The following is a 24,578-nucleotide window of genomic DNA, read 5'->3' on the forward strand; positions in this document are numbered from 1 at the left end:
ATCATTTATTAATTATTATATAATTATTATTATAAATATTTATATAATAATTAATTCTTTCTTAAAACCCAAAATTGATGTAAAAGTTAACGTCTAATACTTTAAATGATTGTGTTGAATTGTGGCATTAAAGAACTGAGAGTCCAGTAAAACCAGTTGAGAACCACTGATTTAATTTTTACTAACCCTATTTTATTCTCTATAAAACCACTTCTCTCATGTATTCTACTCAGTTTCTCTTCTTTGTATTTTACTATATTTTATTCCATTCTAGACCACTTAATTCTATTTGTTTTCTTTTTATTCTACAGAATTTCCCGTTCTACTCTGTAATGATCTTTTCTTTAAGATTTTGTTTAATTCCAATTCTATTCCAAATTTGTGCTTGTTTTTTTTTTTTTTTTGCCTTTTTAATTTAGTTTCTTCACTAAATTGTGTTTTTATTTTTAAGATAAGTTCATATTCTATTTCATTCCTTTCTCTTTTCTATCATTCTGATCTGTTTTTATTCTGTATAATGTTAATCCACTTTAGTCTCATATCATGAGTTCATCTGAACTCGTTTTATGGCACTAAATCCTGATTACGGTTTAAATGAATGAATTTTGGTGCTGCGGGTGTTTGACATTCCACTATCAGGACTGGTGGGCATTACTGCTTCTCTGAATCCTCTTTAGTTTTGTATGTTCGCCTTGTCGCTGCGTACCAAACCACTGCGGTTGTGTGTGTGTGTGTGTGTGTGTGTGTGTAACGACTCTGGGTGTGTATTAACCTAGGAGAACCTGCAGATCATGTTGTGATTTATGATGTCTTTCCATGTTGTGATGTAATTAATGACGTCATTCCATTGTTGAGAATCTTCTCACTGTCTATAGTTACGTATCGATTCATCACTCGAGTCTAACGGACTCGTCCAAATAGTTTATACTGAACAGTATGACTTTGTTATTGTATTGTAATGTATTTCCAGTGAGTTCTGAAGGAAACTAACTTTTACATTCCTAATCAGAAGGGGGCGCCAGCTGGTGTTGTGTGTTTGTACTGTTGCCTTTTGTATGTTTATTTTTGATTTTATTGCAGTAATAAAGCGACAATGGCGTTTTTGTTTTCTTTTTACGCCTGTAAGAGTCACTAACGTCTTAATTTCTAATTATTCTTCATTTTTATTTGGAAGTCTTAAATGTTAAAATCTGTAAATGTAAATATCAAAACAAAACCAAAAATCATCACCGCATGTCTTTCTTTTACTAACCAATTTCATTACCGTTTTTTTCCAAACCCACCTGTAAATGGATTGTTCATTTTTACTGACTTTTTACTGTATAGAAAAGAATCTATTTTCTACTGTAATTCCTTTATTCCAAATAAAATAAAACATTTTGTTTCTGTTTGTGTGTAACTAAAATATATTTAATCATTAAACAGTAACTGGCCAGAAATAGACTAAATCTCATTAAAATCCAGAAACTGTTCATTAATTTGTATTGTTTAATTAATTTAAACAAAACAGAATAAAACCTGATATTTTATCAAATTTATCAGTTTTTCATAAATGTAATTTTAAATTAGATTTTTTCCAAAACCATGTTTACCACTGACTTCATCACTTAAAAACAACTAACATAAATGTACTATTGTACCAAATTTTAATATGATGGACTTAAACTTGATCTCCTTTAAATGACCTCATTTTACCCAACATCACATTTATGGCAGCAGCAGTAACACAGCAGAGTGTCAGTGAGATTACGGTGGTAACACTTCTACCCCAAACTTTCAAACATTCTGCTGTGCAATATTCGGTCTGTGGATAAGATGGTTAAGCTTCTCTTGTTTACATGAACCAACAAGAAATAAGCGGGTAACAATACGCTCAGCTTCACTGAACCCTAAAATTCCTGATATAATGGAATAAACCACTGGAATAAACCACTGGACCACTGGAATAAACTTTTAACCGACAGGACAGAACAGTTGAAGCCACAAACAATCTATTCTAGATGTTTGTTTAATAGTGAACAGTTCACAAAGTATTGACACAAACCCCAGTTCTGATTTACTGACCCTAAATGCTTGGTGATAAAATGCTGACCTTGTTACATCTGAAGGGAGCGTCATCAAGCCAAACTCTTTTAAAAATGTATAAAGGAATTTACACTCCAAAGAATTTTAATCACTGTAATCTTAAAAAAAAGTTAGTTTTATTAATGTCACCCTAAATCACTCACTTATCTAAAGAAACACTGTACAGGTCTGCCATGAATTAAAAGCTTCTGAAACTATTGTGACATCATTATTAAAAGGCTGCTGTGCAATAATAAAAATGTTCCTTTTCCTTTTTTGTCCATGTTATTGAGGTTTATATACAGTTTGCAAATCTGATATCATTCCACACAGAACTCCAGAAATTAACTTAAAAAAAAAAAAATGATTGGCACCCTCACATGGTAGCACAACTTCTGGAAACAATAGAATCAATCTCTTCCTGTAGCCATGAATGTGCTTCTTAAACATCTTTACTGAAATTTTGGACCAGGGTCTTCTTTTGTCAACTGTTCAGGTTTTCTCAGATTTGAAGGATGCCTCTGCTCACAAATGCTTACTGGGATTTAGATCTGGACTCATTGCTGGCCACTCTTCAGCATTTAGTCTTAATCCATTTATGAGTGCTTTTTGAAGTATGCTTTCTGTCACTGTCGTCTGACATAAACCCTAGCTTTCTGACTACATCTCTGACATGCCTCTACACTGCACATTAGATTTCATGATGCCATGCACAGCAGCTAGGCATCCAGTGCCAGAAACAGCAAATCATCCCCAAAACATCTGTAAACCTGTACCATGTTTGATCAGAGGGAGTGTATTATTTCCTTTGAAGGCATCATTTCATTTACTGTAAACACTACAATGATGAGCTGTACTGAAAAGCTCTGTCACATGATGTTCTTCCAGAAGTATTGTCTCCTTCTCATGTATGTTCTACACTGGCTGTTTTATGCTTCTGTGTCAGCAGTGGGGTCCTCCTGTATCTCCTATCATAATGACCCATTTTATTCAGTTGACAGTGTGAACTTACACTGTTGTACCCAGTGTCTGCAGGTCAGCTTGAATTTGTTTGGAAGTGACTGAAGTTCTTTATCTATCATATAAATAATTCTCTTTTGCAATCTTACCTCAATTTTTCTCTTCCCTCCACTTCCAGGGAGATCTACAGTACCACGGGCTGTAATCTCCCTAATCATGAAGCACAAAGTGGACACAGGAACATTTAAGTTCTCTGGAGATGGACTAGGAATTGGTTTCTCAGACAATTATTTGCTCTTCTATCTTGTCTCTGTGCTCATTGTGGTACATACAGGCATGACGACTGTGTCACTTTTCTCCATTCATGCTGGTGTAATTTCTATATTGCTGCATCATTACCTGCTACATGTGAAATTAAGTACAATTTAAAGGAGCATCACATTATTACAATGTACTAATGCTATTTTAAGATGGTACCAGTAACTGTGACCAGCACATTTGTAAAGTTCTATGTAAAATGATGGAGAAATTTTCTCAGCTTTTTTTTGTTGTTCCAATTGCAACAGTTTTCTGAGTGTAGTGGAGGGGTGCCAATATTTTTTGCTATGGCTTTAGATATACAAACCGCATTTTCAGAAAAGCTGGGATGTTTAGTTACTGTGATTTGTTAATTCTCTTTTTTGTCTTTTTTTTTCAAAACAAGTTGACCCATGGAATTATCTGACCACAGCACACATTCCGCTGTCTTTGGTCCATCTGAGGTGATCTTAGGTCCAGAGAACTTGGTGGTGTTTCTGTACAGAACTGATCTCCGACTTTCTCTTTGTGTAATAGACTTTCAGGTTGCATTTTTCATGCAGTCACACTGTGTTAAGTGAAAACGGTTTTCTGAAGTAGACTTAGGGGTTAGGGTGAACTTCCATGTTTCACATTAACATTATGGTTTCTCATGCAATGCTTTTTAATTGCATTTTACAATGTCCCAACTTTTCTTGAAATCGGCCTTGTTTTTTGTGTCTAAATGCTTTAAAAAACATTTAAATTTAAACATTTAAACTTTTCTATTTATAAAAAAATCAATATATACAGTGTATCACAAAAGTGAGTACACCCCTCACATTTCTGCAAATATTTCATTATATCTTTTCATGGGACAACACTATAGAAATAAAACTTGGATATAACTTAGAGTAGTCAGTGTACAACTTGTATAGCAGTGTAGATTTACTGTCTTCTGAAAATAACTCAACACACAGCCATTAATGTCTAAATAGCTGCAACATAAGTGAGTACACCCCACAGTGAACATGTCCAAATTGTGCCCAAAGTGTCAATATTTTGTGTGACCACCATTATTATCCAGCACTGCCTTAACCCTCCTGGGCATGGAATTCACCAGAGCTGCACAGGTTGCTACTGGAATCCTCTTCCACTCCTCCATGATGACATCACGGAGCTGGTGGATGTTAGACACCTTGAACTCCTCCACCTTCCACTTGAGGATGCGCCACAGGTGCTCAATTGGGTTTAGTCCATCACCTTTACCTTTAGCTTCCTCAGCAAGGCAGTTGTCATCTTGGAGGTTGTGTTTGAGGTCGTTATCCTGTTGGAAAACTGCCATGAGGCCCAGTTTTCGAAGGGAGGGGATCATGCTCTGTTTCAGAATGTCACAGTACATGTTGGAATTCATGTTTCCCTCAAGGAACTGCAGCTCCCCAGTGCCAGCAACACTCATGCAGCCCAAGACCATGATGCTACCACCACCATGCTTGACTGTAGGCAAGATACAGTTGTCTTGGTACTTCTCACCAGGGCGCCGCCACACATGCTGGACACCATCTGAGCCAAACAAGTTGATCTTGGTCTCGTCAGACCACAGGGCATTCCAGTAATCCATGTTCTTGGACTGCTTGTCTTCAGCAAACTGTTTGCGGGCTTTCTTGTGCGTCAGCTTCCTTCTGGGATGACGACCATGCAGACCGAGTTGATGCAGTGTGCGGCGTATGGTCTGAGCACTGACAGGCTGACCTCCCACGTCTTCAACCTCTGCAGCAATGCTGGCAGCACTCATGTGTCTATTTTTTAAAGCCAACCTCTGGATATGACGCCAAACACGTGGACTCGACTTCTTTGGTCGACCCTGGCGAAGCCTGTTCCGAGTGGAACCTGTCCTGGAAAACCGCTGTATGACCTTGGCCACCATGCTGTAGCTCAGTTTCAGGGTGTTAGCAATCTTCTTATAGCCCAGGCCATCTTTGTGGAGAGCAACAATTCTATTTCTCACATCCTCAGAGAGTTCTTTGCCATGAGGTGCCATGTTGAATATCCAGTGGCCAGTATGAGAGAATTGTACCCAAAACACCAAATTTAACAGCCCTGCTCCCCATTTACACCTGGGACCTTGACACATGACACCAGGGAGGGACAACGACACATTTGGGCACAATTTGGACATGTTCACTGTGGGGTGTACTCACTTATGTTGCCAGCTATTTAGACATTAATGGCTGTGTGTTGAGTTATTTTCAGAAGACAGTAAATCTACACTGCTATACAAGTTGTACACTGACTACTCTAAGTTATATCCAAGTTTCATGTCTATAGTGTTGTCTCATGAAAAGATATAATGAAATATTTGCAGAAATGTGAGGGGTGTACTCACTTTTGTGATACACTGTATATATATATATATATATATATACAGTGTATCACAAAAGTGAGTACACCCCTCACATTTCTGCAGATATTTAAGTATATCTTTTCATGGGACAACACTGACAAAATGACACTTTGACACAATGAAAAGTAGTCTGTGTGCAGCTTATATAACAGTGTAAATTTATTCTTCCCTCAAAATAACTCAATATACAGCCATTAATGTCTAAACCACCGGCAACAAAAGTGAGTACACCCCTAAGAGACTACACCCCTAAATGTCCAAATTGAGCACTGCTTGTCATTTTCCCTCCAAAATGTCATGTGATTTGTTAGTGTTACTAGGTCTCAGGTGTGCATAGGGAGCAGGTGTGTTCAATTTAGTAGTACAGCTCTCACACTCTCTCATACTGGTCACTGAAAGTTCCAACATGGCACCTCATGGCAAAGAACTCTCTGAGGATCTTAAAAGATGAATTGTTGCGCTACATGAAGATGGCCAAGGCTACAAGAAGATTGCCAACACCCTGAAACTGAGCTGCAGCACAGTTGCCAAGATCATCCAGCGTTTTAAAAGAGCAGGGTCCACTCAGAACAGACCTCGCGTTGGTCGTTCAAAGAAGCTGAGTGCACGTGCTCAGCGTCACATCCAACTGCTGTCTTTGAAAGATAGGCGCAGGAGTGCTGTCAGCATTGCTGCAGAGATTGAAAAGGTGGGGGGTCAGCCTGTCAGTGCTCAGACCATACGCCGCACACTACATCAAATTGGTCTGCATGGCTGTCACCCCAGAGGGAAGCCTCTTCTGAAGTCTCTACACAAGAAAGCCCGCAAACAGTTTGCTGAAGACATGTCAACAAAGGACATGGATTACTGGAACCATGTCCTATGGTCTGATGAGACCAAGATTAATTTGTTTGGTTCAGATGGTCTCAAGCATGTGTGGCGGCAATCAGGTGAGGAGTACAAAGATAAGTGTGTCATGCCTACAGTCAAGCATGGTGGTGGGAATGCCATGGTCTGGGGCTGCATGAGTGCAGCAGGTGTTGGGGAGTTACATTTCATTGAGGGGCACATGAACTCCAATATGTACTGTGAAATACTGAAGCAGAGCATGATCCCCTCCCTCCGGAAACTGGGTCGCAGGGCAGTGTTCCAGCATGATAATGACCCCAAACACACCTCTAAGACGACCACTGCTTTATTGAAGAGGCTGAGGGTAAAGGTGATGGACTGGCCAAGCATGTCTCCAGACCTAAACCCAATAGAACATCTTTGGGGCATCCTCAAGCGGAAGGTGGAGGAGCGCAAAGTCTCGAATATCCGCCAGCTCCGTGATGTCGTCATGGAGGAGTGGAAAAGCATTCCAGTGGCAACCTGTGAAGCTCTGGTAAACTCCATGCCCAGGAGAGTTAAGGCAGTTCTGGGAAATAATGGTGGCCACACAAAATATTGACACTTCAGGAACTTTCACTAAGGGGTGTACTCACTTTTGTTGCCGGTGGTTTAGACATTAATGGCTGTATATTGAGTTATTTTGAGGGAAGAATAAATTTACACTGTTATATAAGCTGCACACAGACTACTTTTCATTGTGTCAAAGTGTCATTTTGTCAGTGTTGTCCCATGAAAAGATATACTTAAATATCTGCAGAAATGTGAGGGGTGTACTCACTTTTGTGATACACTGTATATACAGTATATATATACTGTATATATAAACAACGAATAATTAAAACACAAATTTATATTTGTACCAAATTCTAAATAATGTTAAAAGTAATAATTAATATGAGAAACTACAGAAATTTTAGGCAATTAAATATGAATTAATATTAATGTGTACGTGTAAAAACTGAAAATTACTGTAAAGGTTAAAACACGACACCTTCAATTCCTCAAAATGCGTTTATGTATTTTAATTTGTTTACAAAAGAATAAAATCATTAACAAAATCTTAATGGCAAAGTTCAAGACAAACATTTACATTTTTGTTATTTACAATTAAAATATAATATTAAAAATAACATGATTTAATTGTTCTGAAGTTCAGAAGAATTTATTTTATTTCCTGCTGTGGTTCCTGTTTACGTTTTGTTTTGCACTATTAAAACAAACTGTATATATAAATACAACAGCAGGTAAATGTGCCATACGTTCCATATATTTTAAAATATTTTTATCTTTTTGTCATAAGCACTTAATAAGACTCAATCTGCCGAGTCTCATTTGACTTATTTGACAAGATTTTAAATAATTTCATTTGAATTTAATTTGTAGTAAAAAAGTATAAAAAAATCACAAATTGTCACAAATGAGTTTTTGCAAAAACGCAGTGATGGTCAGAACAATGGTGATGACAAGGAAACAAACCTTTATACCACTAAATCATCTTTACTTGACAAATATTTGCACCTTTTTAAAAAGAAGTGATTCTGTGCCTGGATTTACATAATTTAATGATGTTGGAGGATGATTCTACTCCTGTGGCTTCATTCTGTTGGGTTTTATTGTGTTGTAGTGATGGAGGTTATTCAATTTATGTTAATACCTAACAGAGGCTTTTACCTTGTAGGTGATGGAAGTGATATTCTCTTGTAACTGCTGTTGTTAAAAATGTTATTGTTCCACTGTAGTTACAGCCTGTGGCAATGAAGGTTCTTCTCCTGTAGCTAAACACTGAATGTGATGGAGTCGATTCTTCTACTGAGATGTAAATGGAAGCTGATTAGAGTCGTCTGAATATTTTCCACTTTTTGTTATTTGGTTTGATGGTGGATGGAGAACGCTTTGAATTCTTGGAATCTGAAACAAACAGTCATGCATTAAGATTTTTTTTATTTCTGCTAAACAGAGAAATATTTACATGGTAGATGAGCTCTTAATATCTAAACACATGTGAATCTGATCAATCCAGCAACAGAAGATTAGATGCTAAATACTAACATACAGCTCTCACACGCATCCAGCTGCTGTTAGAACCAAAACATCGTCAGACCAACATATAAACCATCAGCTCTGAAATGATCGTCCATGTCAAATTAATTTTCAGATGTTTGGCAGGCGGTGATTGTCAGATGTAGTTACACTTTTATAATGTGGATAAAATGAGTATCAGAAACGGCTGAAGTAGCTCATCAGACTAAAATCTATTTTAAAAGCATTTAGGTGTTTTTACATTGAAATAGAAACTTAAAATAATGTAATTACAATTACATTTGTATCTCTGATTATTATACTGAGATCAGTCAAAATTAATAAGTATAAACAGTATAACAAGTCTACTCCTAACCTTAACCCTAACCCTATCTCTAATTTTAACCCTAACATTAACTCTAACGCTTACCCAACACTAACCATGGGTTAAGTCAGCTGTTAAAAAGTACATTGGATAAACACTATAGTTTACAGAAAGTCTGATATGTTTACAGTTATACCGGTTCTATAACAGAGTTCATTGCAATTGTTTTTTTATTATACTGTTATGTATGTCATTACTATGACACGTTTTAGTATAACAAAATATATTGTATAATAATGTAAATGTGGTTTGTTTTATAATCGTACAAATATAATAATAATTATAAAATATGATTTGGGAAAATATAAAGATAAAGGTCAGATGTTTTAAAATGTGAACGCTAAGCTAAACTTGAAAACCTACAGCACACAGTTGCATTGTGACTATTTGTTTACTGTTAAAATGAGATTCATTGTAAGTTCTATACTAATACATTTCAATTTGATTTAAATTTAAATCACAGCAAAAAAGAAAATAATTTTCTTCAATCACCTCAAGAAAATATTATTATTCATGTTGTATCTTTTATCTTTTGTAATTAATTAAAAAAACTTTAATAGTTCCTACACATTTAATAACATGCTCAACGTATTTCTGTTGATTTAATTAGGAATAATACCTGTTTATATAAAACATGACAGTAATTATAAATCTAAAGTTAATCTGGTTTTAATCCAAAAGAGACAACAAGATACAGCCAATTATGTCTGTGTAGACGTACGGAAGGCTGACAGCACTGATGAAATTCAGCAGTGGTGGGCTAGTGTAACATACATCTAAACTATTACAATTATGGGAAGCTAAACACATTTCACAAATAAAATTTATCTAAAATTGAACTTTATTTTGTATTTTTATATATAAATCCTCCCTGACCACAAACTTTATTTGTACTGAAATTTATGACTTTTTACTCTCTTCATTTGTCATGATCAAAAAATCAGTTTAAACCCCTTTGATGCACAAGCTAAGCAAACCCCTTCTAATGCACAACATGGGTGGAAAATGACCCATATTCATCCATTCAAGAATATTTTCATATGCACATTTGTCAGTTATTCATGTATTTGCTGTCTTAGCTAATAAAAGCTATCTATACTAGAATATGTAAACAGCTAGCAAGCAAATAGTACTGGACATATTCAAGATTCAAGAGCCTAATCTTTGGTTGTCTTTCAAAAGATCAGTAAATATGTTTTTGACTACAAACACTTACAAATGTCAGTAGTTTCTGTCAAATTCCATAGTAAATACATAAGGGTCATTTTTGACCCTTGTTGTGCATTAGAAGGGTAGTGATACAAAAATGATTTTCATTAAAAAAGCAAAAAATATAAAACTGAAATAAGGATTTGTGATGATCAAAAACAAGTTAATTAAAAAATTCATGGAAGCTTGAATGACGAAATTAATTTATTGCAAAGATATAGAAAATAAAAACTCAGTTGGGTCACTTTTGACCCATGTTGTGCATCAAAGGGTTAAGTATTACTTAATTAAACTAGTTTCTATAAATAAATTAATGCACATCAGATTTTATCCTAAACCCACTTTACTACCACAACCACTCTACTGATGTTCTAAATGTATACATTACTTTATATAGTATTGGTTGGTTTCATATGCAACCATGTTTTTATTTTGGTGAAATAATTTCTATTTTAATGTGAATTTCTATAATGACATTAACATGTACAAACTAGAACACCCAGTTACCTGTTGCTGTTGTAATTAAATCATAATGGAATTAAATAATAGGAGGTGGTGCGGTGAAGAACCACAATTTAAAGTCGATTCTGTTTCCTGCACTAACTTTATTATTTTATTATAACTGTACATTCATCTCTATTTTTATCTGATACAACAGACATAAAAATCCTGGTTTCTAATAGGCTGGCAGGTGTGTATTTATTCTTTTCAACAGTGCAGCTGTAAAGTTGATCCTGTGGAAAGTTGAATGAGAATAAAGACAGTGGAGTGAGAGTGTAAATTCTCCTAATCCAACATAACAATGTGGAATTATTGAATCCTTTAATTTCTCATTACTACCAGTTCACTGTGCAACTGACCCTGCTATGTTCCTAAGGATCAATGTAGCCAAACACAGTGCTGATTATAACAGAGCAGCTTTATAGTTTATAACTCAAAGCAACAACTCACTGGCTGTAATCTCTTGCATTAAGATGCTTAAAATAATTTAACTCCAACATTGGTACATTTGGACTGGACATTTAGGAGATGATCATTAGTGATGACAATTACTTTTTACATGGCTGATATAGGTTTTAAATAAATCTTAAATAAAATGATGTAAAAGCTGCAGTTTGTGTTTACTTGTGTTTCTTTATCTCGCATTAAAAGTAGTTGGAAGATTTAAAACTTTAAAAAATAAGCAAAAATAAAAAATAATCCGGTGAGGGGCTAAATACTTTTTCACAGCATTGTATCAGCGGAAAGTACAAAAGTATCAGTCATGGTAAGAGGGTGCATCAGTGTCCACGTCATGGGTGACTTGAAAGGTACTAATGAAGGTACCAACGACAGATATGTTAACATATTGGGACAGACCTGTGCTGCCATCAAGGTGACGTCTTTTCCTGGAAAGTTCAGGATTATTTCAGCAAGACGATGCCAGGCCTAATTCTGTAAACAGAGTGCTTGTGCTTGACTGGCCTACCTGCAGTCCAGATCTGTCTCCTATAGTAAATGTTCGGCGCATCATGAAGAGGAGAATCAGACGATGGCGAGCACAAACTGTTGAGCAGCTGAAGTCTCGTATCGAGCAAGAACGGAGAAAAATTCCACTTACAAACCTGCAACAATTAGTGTCCTCAGTTCCCCACACATTAAAAAGTAGAAATAAATAGAAATATGTAATAATGTTTATATTATTACTACTGTCCAATTGAATTATATAATGATTTTTGGTTAGTTTAATATTTAACAAAGAACATCCAGTTAATAATCTATTTAAAAAACAACAACAAAAAACCCAACTGACTCTGTAGCAACACTGCTTTTATATTCAGACTTGTTAAATATTTAACCTGAATTGTGCTTCTTAAAATACAATTATAATAATAATGATTAATGTTAATAATCAAGTAATAATAGAAATAAAATAATAATAATAAACACTGCAGTATTACTTTTGTTTTCATTATTATGCAATGTAAATTTGGGGTTATTTTATAGTTCAGTAAATTTTGCTATATTATAGTATTTGATCATTTATATCATATATAAAGTAAAACTTGTGGGTTAGGGTTATGCTCTGTGTGATTAAAAATAATTACAAAGTAAAATAAAATTATTCTATATCTTTTTTACTTATTGAACAATACAATTATTTATAATTTAAACATTAATATTACACTCAGTAAACTACTTTTAACAAAACATAATGTTTTGTTAGTAACTAATTGAAATCACATTTCAGTCTCTTCTGGTTGTTTAAAGAAAAATGGAGCTTTAATAATATTATTATTGTTATATAATTTTTTTTTCCATCATTAAAATAATACATTCACAGTAGTTGCATTCATTCACACTAACTTATATTTAATCTTAGAGAATTATATATAATTTATGTATATTCATTTTTATATTTTCATTATCTTTATTTCATAATATTAATAAAGTGAAAAATAAAGTGAACCCAAATGATCTTTTTATTAAATCTAAATCCACAATTTAAGTCAAATGTTTATGAAAAATGAATGAATGAGTGATCAGTTTGTGTTGATAAAATCTAAAATATCTTGGAATCAAAATGATTCTGGATTAAACATTTATATATTTTGAGGTATTTAGTTTAAATGTGTCTGCAGTTGCTCAAAATGTATTGACACAAAATGTTGTGATTTTAAAATAAAATGTTAATCAGGAGATTATGATTTATTATTAAAGAAAAATTTATTTTAATGTTTATTTATTTATATTATTCTGCATCAAATCTTTTACCATATTTTTATTTTTTGTGTTTAATGTATTTTTTTGTCCTTTTGAAGTACCAATCTGCACATTTGTAAAAAAAATAAAAGAATAAGGTTATATTTTAATAAATGCTTTCTTCACTTACGCAATTTCTTTGTTATATTTATTTATAATATTATGTCTACCCTTTATAGATTATATATGACTGTACAACAGTAAATTATTTTACTAAAATGTAAAACTTTCATTTATTATTTAAGTTAATTACTGCTAAACATATAGACTAACCCTAACCCTTAAACCCAGTCATGTAAATGTGTTAAATAACAGTGCACTAAACACTAACCTCAGGAAGATTCAGCAAATCATTCAGTTCTTTTCAATAAAAGTTTTACACTTTATTTTTTTTCCCATAAATTCCAACTAAACCAAATCACAAATGTTCATCAATCACCTAACTAACCCAGTTCCTCATCACTATCAAATCAATGCTTCTTACATGTTATGGTTTGTAAACAAAGAAACTTGAAGCCTGCAGTGACTCACCTGTGAATTTGTTTGTGCCTGAAAGTGCAGTGAAGAACAAAAGACTGCTCACAATCCCAGCATGCACTGCAGCAAATCAGGGTCCAACAACATAGCCCAGCAGGTAGCAATGCAGGTACAGATTAGTCTTAATACATGTGGGAACAAGTGTCAACATTATAGGTGAGGAGATGCTGAGTTGTGGGTGAGGAGGTGCCGGAATAAAGGTGAGGAGATGCTGAGTTGTAGGTCAGGAGGTGCCAGATTAAAGGTGAGGAGATGCTGAGTTGTGGGTGAGGAGGTGCCGGATTAAAGGTGAGGAGATGCTGAGTTGTCGGTGAGGAGGTGCTGGATTAAAGGTGAGGAGATGCTGAGTTGTAGGTCAGGAGGTGCCGGATTAAAGGTGAGGAGATGCTGAGTTGTCGGTGAGGAGGTGCCTGATTAAAGGTGAGGAGATGCTGAGTTGTAGGTCAGGAGGTGCCGGATTAAAGGTGAGGAGATGCTGAGTTGTCGGTGAGGAGGTGCCTGATTAAAGGTGAGGAGATGCTGAGTTGTCGGTGAGGAGGTGCTGGATTAAAGGTGAGGAGATGCTGAGTTGTCGGTGAGGAGGTGCTGGATTAAAGGTGAGGAGATGCTAAGTTGTCGGTGAGGAGGTGCTGGATTAAAGGTGAGGAGATGCTGAGTTGTAGGTCAGGAGGTGCCTGATTAAAGGTGAGGAGATGCCGGATTAAAGGTGAGGAGATGCTGAGTTGTAGGTCAGGAGGTGCTGGATTAAAGGATTTCTTGCTGGTGAGGTTAAGAAGAAGAATGATCTTTAGGTAATCAGGTGTTTTATATATTGTATATTAATTATTTAGCAGATGTTTTTATCCAAAGCTGAAGTGAGATGGCAGCTTCTGGTGTTGCTGGGATTTAATCCTACAACCATCTGATTAGTCAAGATCCTAACCCACTGGTCCATGTTATTAAACAAATCTGACTAGAGAAAATCTTACTATAAACGTACACATTATTATTACCATCTCTCTTATCGGCCACTGAGCATAAGAGGCAGGAAGTGAATTAAGTAGTCAATAGCATATCATTTTAAATATTAATATTTATGTTAGAAAGCTAGGTTAGAATAAAGGAACTAGGTTAGAGCATGGTCAGAATTAGGGATGTGGTACGGATATGGGGCGTAACCAGTTTAGGGGGTGGAGTCAGATAAGTGGGATTAGCATTTACAGTTCTGAGTAGAAATTCATGTTTAATAGAAATTTATCACTGTACAAATGTATATAAATTTACAGCTGGATGTGGATGGTTAGTGGGTGGCGGACATGGACCAGGCTCCCTCCATCCTCCATACGGAAAAGGCATAGCTCAGTCTCTCGTGTGCCAAGTAGTTGCAGCTTGCCATCTTGGAGTCCATTTGGCCATCGTCGCTCTGCAGAACCTGGTACAGAAAGTCTATGTAGCGTGACGCCAATTTAAGAATCTGGATTTTGCTTAGTTTGTCAGAGGGTAGTGTGGGGATGATCTTCCTCAGAGAAGCAAAAGCATCATTTAGGGACTGGGTACGCTGGCGTTCCCTGACGTTGGCAATGACCCTCTGTGAGTGCAGATCCTCAAACTGCTGAGTAGGTAGAGGAGACAATGAGCTTACCAGTGGAACCAACAATGTAGATGAGGATGAAAGAGATGGAGATGGAGAATTCTTTTTGGGACGTTTAGGAAAGGATGAAGTGGGAATTGATTGTAGGGTGATTTTATCTTCTGGAAGAAGATCAGCATCGATTTCCTTCTTAGGGCTGGTCACCCGCTTTCGGGTCACGACAGGACATTTACTGGGGCGCAGGTTTTCATCCTCGTTCCGAGGAATCATGCCACCCTTGGGGTAATCACTACAGTTGTCCTCTTCTCTCATGGCAGATTTGTGATTTTTCTCCTCTGATGATCTTTCAGATGTCTCAACTTTTCTTGTCCTTCAAACCATAAACACAAATCGTGAGTTTTAATGACAAATAAATTATATAGATAGACAGTTAGATAGATAGACAGACAGTTAGTTAGTTAGATAGATAAATAGATAGATAAATACATAAATAGATAGATAGATAAATACATAAATAGACAGAAATATAAAATACCTTGTTGTCTTTTTAGCAGATCTGAGTGCTTCTCTTTCAGTTTGTACCTCTATCTGGTTTCCAGCAGTGCTATAAAGGCCAGCATGGCCCATACAGGACCCACCCCCTATCACTCCTGATTGGACAGCATACATTTCAGAAAATTAAAGACATGTCTCTGATTGGTGGATTGACTTCTGTATGCGTGATAAAGGGCTCGAACTGAAGGATCCAATCAGCAGTCATTTTGCTGTAGGTTCTCCTTATGTTCTCCTGTTTTTGATTAGATCCAGATCTTTCACTCAGTGAAATCTTTCTTACTAACATAAAACTGTTAGAATAAATGATTGTATTTTATTTATTGTAAATATTTTATTCAGATTTAAGAACTAACCCCCGAATGACCACTTAGAGCTACTGTGGCTTTCCTCTTCATCCAAGAAAATATGTTTTAAGGTTCATTCTACAGTGGTGCACTTAATTTTGTAATGAGGTGTTAATATTTTGATTAATCTTATGAAACCATGACCAAAATTAATTTTAATCATTTTTAAACATAAAAGTGTTAATTACTTTTAAACATTGTGAATTATGGAACTATGTTTTTGTTTATTTTGGGCATGTGGTGTGTTGGGGGTTCTCTACTACAGTAAAACTGTGAGTTTAAGTAACAATATGAGCTGATCGCAGGCATGTCAAAAGAAAAAAAAACTAGAAGTAGCCGGATATCTGGTTACACAAACAAACAAACACATTTTAAAATTTAAAGTTTATTTCTGGTTTCATTTCGCACTAATGATTTTTGAGTCTAAATATCAGTATTACAACCCCAAATCAGAAAAAGTTGGGACAACCATTACTTTGACTTTTATTTTTATATTTTGTGTTCTTTCTGGTCAACATAATTTCATTTGTTATTATAACATTTCATTTGTATTTGTTCTTATAAAATGTCTTTTAATTAAGAAACGGGAAAATTACAAAGTGGTAAACACATTACCGCCCCAACTTTTTTGGGAATGTGTTGTAGCCCTGAAGTGCAGGAACGGATGTTTATTAACAAATGAAATATCTTGGGTTTATACTGTCTGCAATAAAATAAAAGTCAAAGTAAATGTAAGAAACACTGCATTTTTATTTGCATTTTTTATACTGTCCCAACTTTTTCTGATTTGTGGCTGTACATTGGATATTGTTAGATATAGTGATTTTTTGAGTGGCTGTCTGTTCTGTCATGAATGTAACCCGGGGTGTGTAAAACATGATGTTAAAAATCTTAATAAATAAATAAATAATAACCAGCAGCATCTGATGTGAGAGGAATCCCTGTGAAGTGTGAACTTTAAATGTTTGTGATTACATTTGATCAATTGTAGTAGTAAATAATTAACAATGTCCGAGCTGAAATATCCACTACAAGCAAAATATGACAGTTTTCACTGATATGAACATTTATTTAAAATAGCTTGCATACAATTACGCAGAAAAAGTTAAAATAGCAAATATTTATTTATTTATTAGGATTTTAACATCATGTTTTACACACTTTGGTTCCATTCATGACAGGACAGGTAGTTACTGCTTACACAAGATTCATCAGTTCAAGTTTAATATCAAACACAGTCATGAACCACTGTTTCATGTACTTCAATCACATTTTGAAAAACACTCACAGTATTATAACTTATAAAAAATTGTACTTTCATTTTTACATTTTTATGACTTAGTAAAAAGTAACACATTTCTTTCTGCATTATTTCTTTCTTTTGTAACTTTTAAAAAGTTAAATACTGGTAATGAGTTTCAGGGATTAAAGTTCAATCTGAACCCACACATACAACATGAAGCTTTGTTTTATAGTCTGAATTCGTTACAGCTGATCATTTGCACCACCCACACTGATCTGTGATCAATCCTGCAGGAAATAGCTTTCATTTAATGTCTTTTCTTCTTTCTTTCTTTGGTTTCATCCCTTTGTCACTCTTGGCTTTTTATGGAGTCAGTATTTCCTGTAGGAAGTCTGGTGGGTGTTGTACGGTTTTGGTTCTTCGATTCACTTTGAAGCTGCATTTTTCCAAAATCCCTCTAATTTTAGACAGAGTGCACATCTGGAATGAGCTTCATACAGGATCGGATCCTCATTCAGACCTGATGGAAAATTTTTAGAACTGCACCAGCTGCAGAACTACATCTGACACAACCCACCACCACTTCCTCTATATGTTATTAGCTCCATCTGCTGGTGGGATTCATCATTACTCTTCCCCATCCTGTTATAAACACAGCTGAGTGCTGATTGTAAATAATTTGTAAATGGGGAAAAATACATTCTATTCAAAATCTACAAAAAAATAATAATGAAAAATAAGCAAGAAATGTAAATCCAACATTAAAACAATTAAAAACATACAAAACATTGTAATATATCGACACATAATTTCCTCCATGGTGTTCAAAAAGGAATCTTATGTCAGCTCGCAAAGCTGATTTATTTTTTGGCGTTTTTAATGATGATGCTGGTAGTGGTGAGCTGATGTGTATGATAATATGAATGAGTTTAGATGTTTGTGAGGAAATAACTGTAAGTTGTGCTAAATGAAAATACAGCTCTGTTAATACACATTTGTAGAAACATTGATGCAGAATCTTTCATGTTTATAAATGAAGTTTAGAAACCTGAACTGCTGTAATTAGATCTTTTGAGAGAACATAAGTGAAATAGAAGTGAATTTTTGTTTTATTGCTTTTCACTTTTTGTCCTCAAAAGCAAGAATTTTTTACACTCAGTCAGACAAATGTATGTAAACAAATTTCTGTTAAATAAAATTGAGTGGAATTCTATCATAATTTTATGACAAATGTTGTTTACAATCACCAAACCCACATGTTTAGCTCCTAACTAATTTTGATCTGGAGTTATTGAAGTTGGAGTAAAAAGAGTCCATGTTGGTCCAAATGTCTCCAAAGCTTAGTCCAGGCTATAGTGCAGAAAAAATCTGTAAGATGAATTATTTGTACTTTATAGTGTAATTATTTAATAAATTTGTGCTTTTTTGGCTCTAAAGCTCATACACATGAAATTTACCCTCCCCCATTTCTTCACATCAGTCTGTGCAAAAGCATCACTGAATCACTGAGTAAAACGAGTCTGAAACGACTTTTTTTCAAATGAATCATTTATTATTTATTGGAATCAAATCAGGAAGCTGTGCTCTTATGTATAGAAAACATTTATTCGGTTTGCTCCGTTTCACTGCGGTGTCGTGCGTAAACGACTCCTTGAATCAAAGTCGATGTGTTTCAGTGTGTCAGTCGTGTTTCAAGCCTTGATAACCAGTTGTATATAAACCAATCAGAGCGTCTAAATTCAGTTTCTGGGCAAAATTTTAGTTGTTCCTCCAATCAAAAGCAAGATATGCTAATTTTTTTTGCATTTCTTCAATGTGCATCATCCTGAAAGCTGAGAGGATATTTGATTAGTCTCATCCCTTCCGAGCTCCAGACTCGACTCTATGCCAACCTGGCGTCTCCCTGGTGGCCCAGGGAACCCCACAGAGTGGTGTTTAGAGTTCGGTGTCCAACTGGCCTCCCTTGACTTTTCTGTGTGAAATGACACATCCACATGCCCCGTTGGTGATCCAGGGTTGGCCTTGGGCCAACACATCACTTCAGTTTTGCTCTGGGAGCACTCTGTGTGTGGAGATGACGCTTTGGTAATATAATGCCACTTTGGTAATCCCCTCCCTCCCGAGGTCCAGACTTGACTCTTTGCCAACCTGGCACCGCCCTCGTGCCCTGGGACACCCCAGAGGGTGGTGTTTTAGTTTTGGTGTCTAGCTGACCTTCCTGTACTTTTCTGTGAGAGATGACACATCCACATGCCCTGTTGGTGATTTAAAGTTGCCCCAGGGCCAACCCCTTACTTTATCTTTGCTCCATGGGGCTTGAAATGACCAAGAAGGCTGTGATCACAGTTTGGTATTCTAATGACAGTTTGGTACTCCTTCCCTCTCCAGCCCCGAATTCGACTCATCGCCCACCCGACACAGCCCTCGTTCCTCACGTCACCAGTCAGGGTCGCATTTCAGGTTTCGCGTTCAGGTCACGGACTCCGATCGGAAAGGCGACCTCACCGTCGCGTCCAGCCCGGCCAGCCGGTCTCCGTCATGTGGTTTTCGAGGCACCTAGTGGCCCGCGTCAAAAGTTAGTTTTTTTTGCCGTTTTGTCGTGACCGATGACCCTATCACGGCCCCTGGGGGTCGCTGAGCGAGTTTCGGTCTGTTCCGAGTCGTTTGACCCAAAGTGCCCCGGGGGACCCCAGGGACACTTTGGCCCATGACACATTAGTAAATTTTCGGGAAGGGGGACCCGTGGTGGACTTTGCGGTCAGGGGTTAGTGGATGTATTACCAAGTGGTCAGTGGGGGTCAAGGGTCAGTTGACCTCCTCGGCGCCACCGGTCTGGCAGGAGTCCGGTACTGCCACAACCCTGCGGGGCGAACAGGATGGGGTGGGGACTCCGTCACATTTTTTTAAAATACTAGGGCCCGGCAGGGTCCGCCATAACCGATCTCGGTGTCCGTGGGGGGCCCCAGGCCCTCACGATAAATCAACGAAAAAATCCCTATGGAATTTCCCATTCAAACTTCAAAAGCCCATAACTCTGCAACTGAGCGTCATAGATGACCGCCGCAAGAAGCAAAGTTGCTCGCCTCGGGGTCTAGTTTCTGAATCCGGTGCCCGTTACCAATGTGTACCGGGCCCGGGTTAGGGTATAGAGTTGAAATCAGTAGTGGCATTTAAATTAGTGGCATTCAAATGAGCTGTATGCTAATCTTTGCTCTCCTATTGGCTGGAGGTAGCAGTATGCAAATGTTTGCTCTCCTATTGGCCGTATGCAAATGTTTGGACTCCCATTGGTTGAAACTCAAACATGTGCTTTTTGCTGGTTTGTAATGTCAATGATGTGTGTTGTATTGTGCTACAGGGTCTTTAATTTCCTTGGGGATCAGTAAAGCATCCATCAATCCATGTGTCTGTCTAACTATTTGCCTACCTTTTATTTATTTATTTCAGCAGGACATGATCCGAGTCAGACCTGGAGCAGAAGATCCGTTCGTGGCCAAGGTGGGCAGCACACGACCCACAGATCCACGAGACGAGGAACCTATGACACACACACAAAAACATATGATGAACACAAAATGCAATAATCATTCAAGAACACCAAGCAGGACGAGTGGTAACCCCTGGTATCAGAATGAGATTTATGGGCCGAGTATGTGGATACACACACACACACACAGACAATCAGCAGTGTGTGGAATGAAAAAATAACAAGAAAAAAAGGAAAAGAACAGTAAAGTGCACAGAAAAGTACCTGAATCGATTGAACAAGATGTGAACAGGTCGGTTGACATTCTTCTGACTTATCATTCAAGATTGGAGCCCTTCCACCTTGAAAAACCTGAAATCATACTAAGTAAGTGATGTGGCATGACTATTCCAAAAGATGGCAGCAGAGGATCAAAAATGAGCAGTGCCTTTCCAGCCTAGTTAAAGATTCTCTGGGAGCTCTCTACCATATGGTCGAGGCTTAAGAGAATATGCACCGGTTTAGAAAGAAAATAGGAGCAAGTTCCAGTCTACACTATCAAATACTTTATCGGTCTGTTAACTGAGGCCTGTCAATTCCCAGTCTTGCTATTAATGCCCAATTTGAGTAGTTTTCTGCTGCTATACTTTGAATCATGCACTTTAGATCCGCATAAAGCTGCTGTAGTTCCCACTTGAATGTAAATATTTAAAATTCCTTAGTTATCTTAGTTATTTCTTCTAGTTTTTAAGTCTTAAGTTTTATTTCTACTAAACATAGTTTCTCTTGCTATTTATATTTTACATTTTATTATGTTTACACACACCGAGACCTGAGTAACTGCATTTCGTTCTAATCATGTACATGGTTTTGAATGACAATAAAGCTAACCCTAACCCTAACCCTAACCCTAACCATCATCACCGTTACCATCATCACCGTTACCATCATCACCGTTATCAGCATAATCATCACTGTTATCATCATCTTTACCATCATCACCGTTACCATCATCACCGTTATCAGCATAATCATCAGTTATCACCACCGTTACCATCATCACCGTTACCATCATCACCGTTACCATCATCACCGTTACCATCATCATCACCGTTACCATCATCACCATTACCATCATCATCACTGTTATCATCATCATCTTTATCATCACCATTACCATCACCGTTACCATCATCACCGTTACCATCATCATCACCGTTACCATCATCACCGTTACCATCATCACCGTTACCATCATCATCACCGTTACCATCATCACCATTACCATCATCATCACTGTTATCATCATCATCTTTATCATCACCATTACCATCACCGTTACCATCATCACCGTTACCATCATCACCGTTACCATCATCATCACCGTTACCATCATCACCATTACCATCATCACCGTTACCATCATCACCGTTACCATCATCATCACCATTACCATCATCACCATTACCATCATCATCACTGTTATCATCACCGTTACCATCATCACCGTTACCATCATCACCGTTACCATCATCACCATTACCATCATCATCACTGTTATCATCATCATCTTTATCATCACCATTACCATCACCGTTACCATCATCACCGTTACCATCATCACCGTTACCATCATCACCGTTACCATCATCATCACTGTTACTGTTATCATCATCATCACTGTTATTATCATCATCATCATCATCACTGTTACCATCATCATCATCACCGTTCTCATCATCACTGTTACCATCATCATCATCACCGTTCTCATCATCACTGTTACCATCATCATCATCACTGTTACCATCATCATCATCATCACTGTTACCATCATCATCATCACTGTTACCATCATCATCATCATCACCGTTCTCATCATCACCGTTACTATCATTATCATGAGCATTATCACGTAAATCAGTATCAGCACCAGTGTGTGTGTGTGTACCTGTCCACGAACATGACGACCGTGTTGGATTTATCTTTGTGTTTTTGCATTTCCTTCTTTAACCAGTGAACCTTCTGTCCTCCACCAACAGTCTTAGCTACATCACCTCCTCTCCATTCTTCACCCAGACCAAGCACCTACACACTGTATAACACACATCACCTCCACCAGGTACCATGAACAGAAATAAAGACCCACCTTCACCATGTAGTTAAACTGACGCGCTGTTCTCATGAACCTCTTAAAACCGTCTGTCTCCTCTGTCGCCGCGGTGATCACCAACAGCTCATCTGTAAACACCGGAACTACAGTATAAATACAGCACTACGATGCTATAAACACCAGCGCATGATTAGCCGTCCTGGTGACGAATAAAACACTACAACTACAGTATAAACACTGGTATTACTGTGGTATAAACACTAGCACTGTGCTATAAACACTGGTATTAGTGTGCTATAAACACTGGTATTACTGTGGTATAAACACTAGCACTGTGCTATAAACACTGGTATTAGTGTGCTATAAACACTGGTATTACTGTGGTATAAACACTGGTATTAGTGTGCTACAAACACTGGTATTACTGTGATATAAACACTGGTATTTGTGCGCTACAAACACTGGTATTACTGTGATATAAAAACTGGTATTAGTGTGCTACAAACACTGGTATTACTGTGATATAAACACTGGTATTAGTGTGCTACAAACACTGGTATTACTGTGATATAAACACTGGTATTAGTGTGCTATAAACACTGGTATTACTGTGATATAAACACTGGTATTAGTGTGCTATAAACACTGGTATTACTGTGATATAAACACTGGTATTAGTGTGCTAAAAACACTGGTATTACTGTGATATAAACACTGGTATTAGTGTGCTATAAACACTGGTATTACTGTGATATAAACACTGGTATTAGTGTGCTATAAACACTGGTATTACTGTGATATAAACACTGGTATTAGTGTGCTAAAAACACTGGTATTACTGTGATATAAACACTGGTATTAGTGTGCTATAAACACTGGTATTACTGTGATATAAATACTGGTATTAGTGTGCTATAAACACTGGTATTACTGTGATATAAACACTGATTAGAGTTGTAGTGTACAGTAGCTCTGTGAGTGAAGGTATTTATAACCGGTGCTGTAACCGACTGTGTTCAGTGTTAAACTCTTCTGTCGGTGTTAAATCAGTCCTGTGATGTGAGGTGATTAATAACATGTAGCGCGTGCAGCTCATTAATCCTCTAAATGTAAACAAAGTGCTCAATGTTAGCAACAGTGTTTACACCGGTGTATTGTGGGAAATAGAGTTTATCATTCTGAATGAAACAGAAAGTTTGGACTGTGTGTGTGTAACTGTTATGGTTTTATTTACCAGGCGAATGTGTGTGTGTGTGTAGTGTGTGTGTAACGGTTAGTAATGGTTACATTTACCAGGTGAATGTGTGTGTGTGTGTGTGTGTGTGTGTGTGTAACGGTTAGTAATGGTTATATTTACCAGGTGAATGTGTGTGTGTAACGGTTAGTAATGGTTATATTTACCAGGTGAATGTGTGTGTATAGTGTGTGTGTAACGGTTAGTAATGGTTATATTTACCAGGTGAATGTGTGTGTGTATAGTGTGTGTGTAACGGTTAGTAATGGTTATAGTTACCAGGTGAATGTGTGTGGGCCAGTGATAGCTCAGTGGTTAAGGTACTGGACTAGTAAACAGAAGGTTGCCGGTTCAAGCACCAAGTTGCCACTGTTGGGTCCCTGAGCAAGGCCCCTAACCCTCAATTGCTCATTGTGTAAGTCGCTTTGGATAAAAGCGTCTGCTAAATGCTAAAAATGTAAATGTGTGTGTAACGGTTAGTAATGGTTATATTTACCAGGTGAAGCTCGCGCTCTCTCCGGTACCGACTGCAGCAGCACGGTGATACACAGCACGAGGAAGCGGAACTCCATCATCATCCTCCTCTC

At 37.0% G+C, this 24,578-nt stretch overlaps 2 protein-coding genes across 3 annotated transcripts in view; both read right to left on the bottom strand.

The window, feature by feature from the left end:
* Positions 1–14,182: 14,182 nt before the first annotated feature.
* Positions 14,183–15,348, bottom strand: twist3. Its single transcript, XM_063015152.1, has 2 exons — positions 14,730–15,348; positions 14,183–14,225 (listed from the first exon to the last, which is right to left on the bottom strand). The coding sequence occupies exon 1, from the start codon at positions 15,346–15,348 to the stop codon at positions 14,746–14,748; it is 603 nt and encodes a 200-aa protein (XP_062871222.1). The 3' UTR covers positions 14,183–14,225; positions 14,730–14,745.
* Positions 15,349–20,604: 5,256 nt separating this feature from the next.
* The window catches only part of LOC134333260 (multifunctional procollagen lysine hydroxylase and glycosyltransferase LH3-like), a 4,077-nt gene continuing 103 nt past the window's right edge, over positions 20,605–24,578 (bottom strand). The window contains exons 1-4 of one of the 2 annotated variants that reach the window (XR_010015365.1): positions 24,488–24,578; positions 22,596–22,885; positions 20,930–21,016; positions 20,605–20,716 (exon numbers count right to left, since the gene is read on the bottom strand). The exon at positions 24,488–24,578 is cut by the window's right edge and continues 103 nt beyond it. Coding sequence is in view for 1 of the 2 variants with exons in the window: in XM_063015153.1 (XP_062871223.1) it covers positions 20,642–20,716; positions 20,930–21,016; positions 22,794–22,885; positions 24,488–24,569 (336 nt within the window). In the remaining variant the exon portion in view is untranslated. The remainder of the gene's footprint in view (positions 20,717–20,929; positions 21,017–22,595; positions 22,886–24,487) is intronic. The other variant, XM_063015153.1, reaches the window with a different exon arrangement.

The sequence above is a fragment of the Trichomycterus rosablanca genome, chromosome 19 (genome assembly GCF_030014385.1).
Source record: "Trichomycterus rosablanca isolate fTriRos1 chromosome 19, fTriRos1.hap1, whole genome shotgun sequence".
In the NCBI taxonomy this organism is placed as follows: Eukaryota; Metazoa; Chordata; class Actinopteri; order Siluriformes; family Trichomycteridae; genus Trichomycterus; species Trichomycterus rosablanca.

Bases quoted from the DNA above. Each gene is read 5' to 3' on its own strand.
- twist3 (XM_063015152.1), bottom strand. From the start codon at position 15,348: ATGAGAGAAGAGGACAACTGTAGTGATTACCCCAAGGGTGGCATGATT.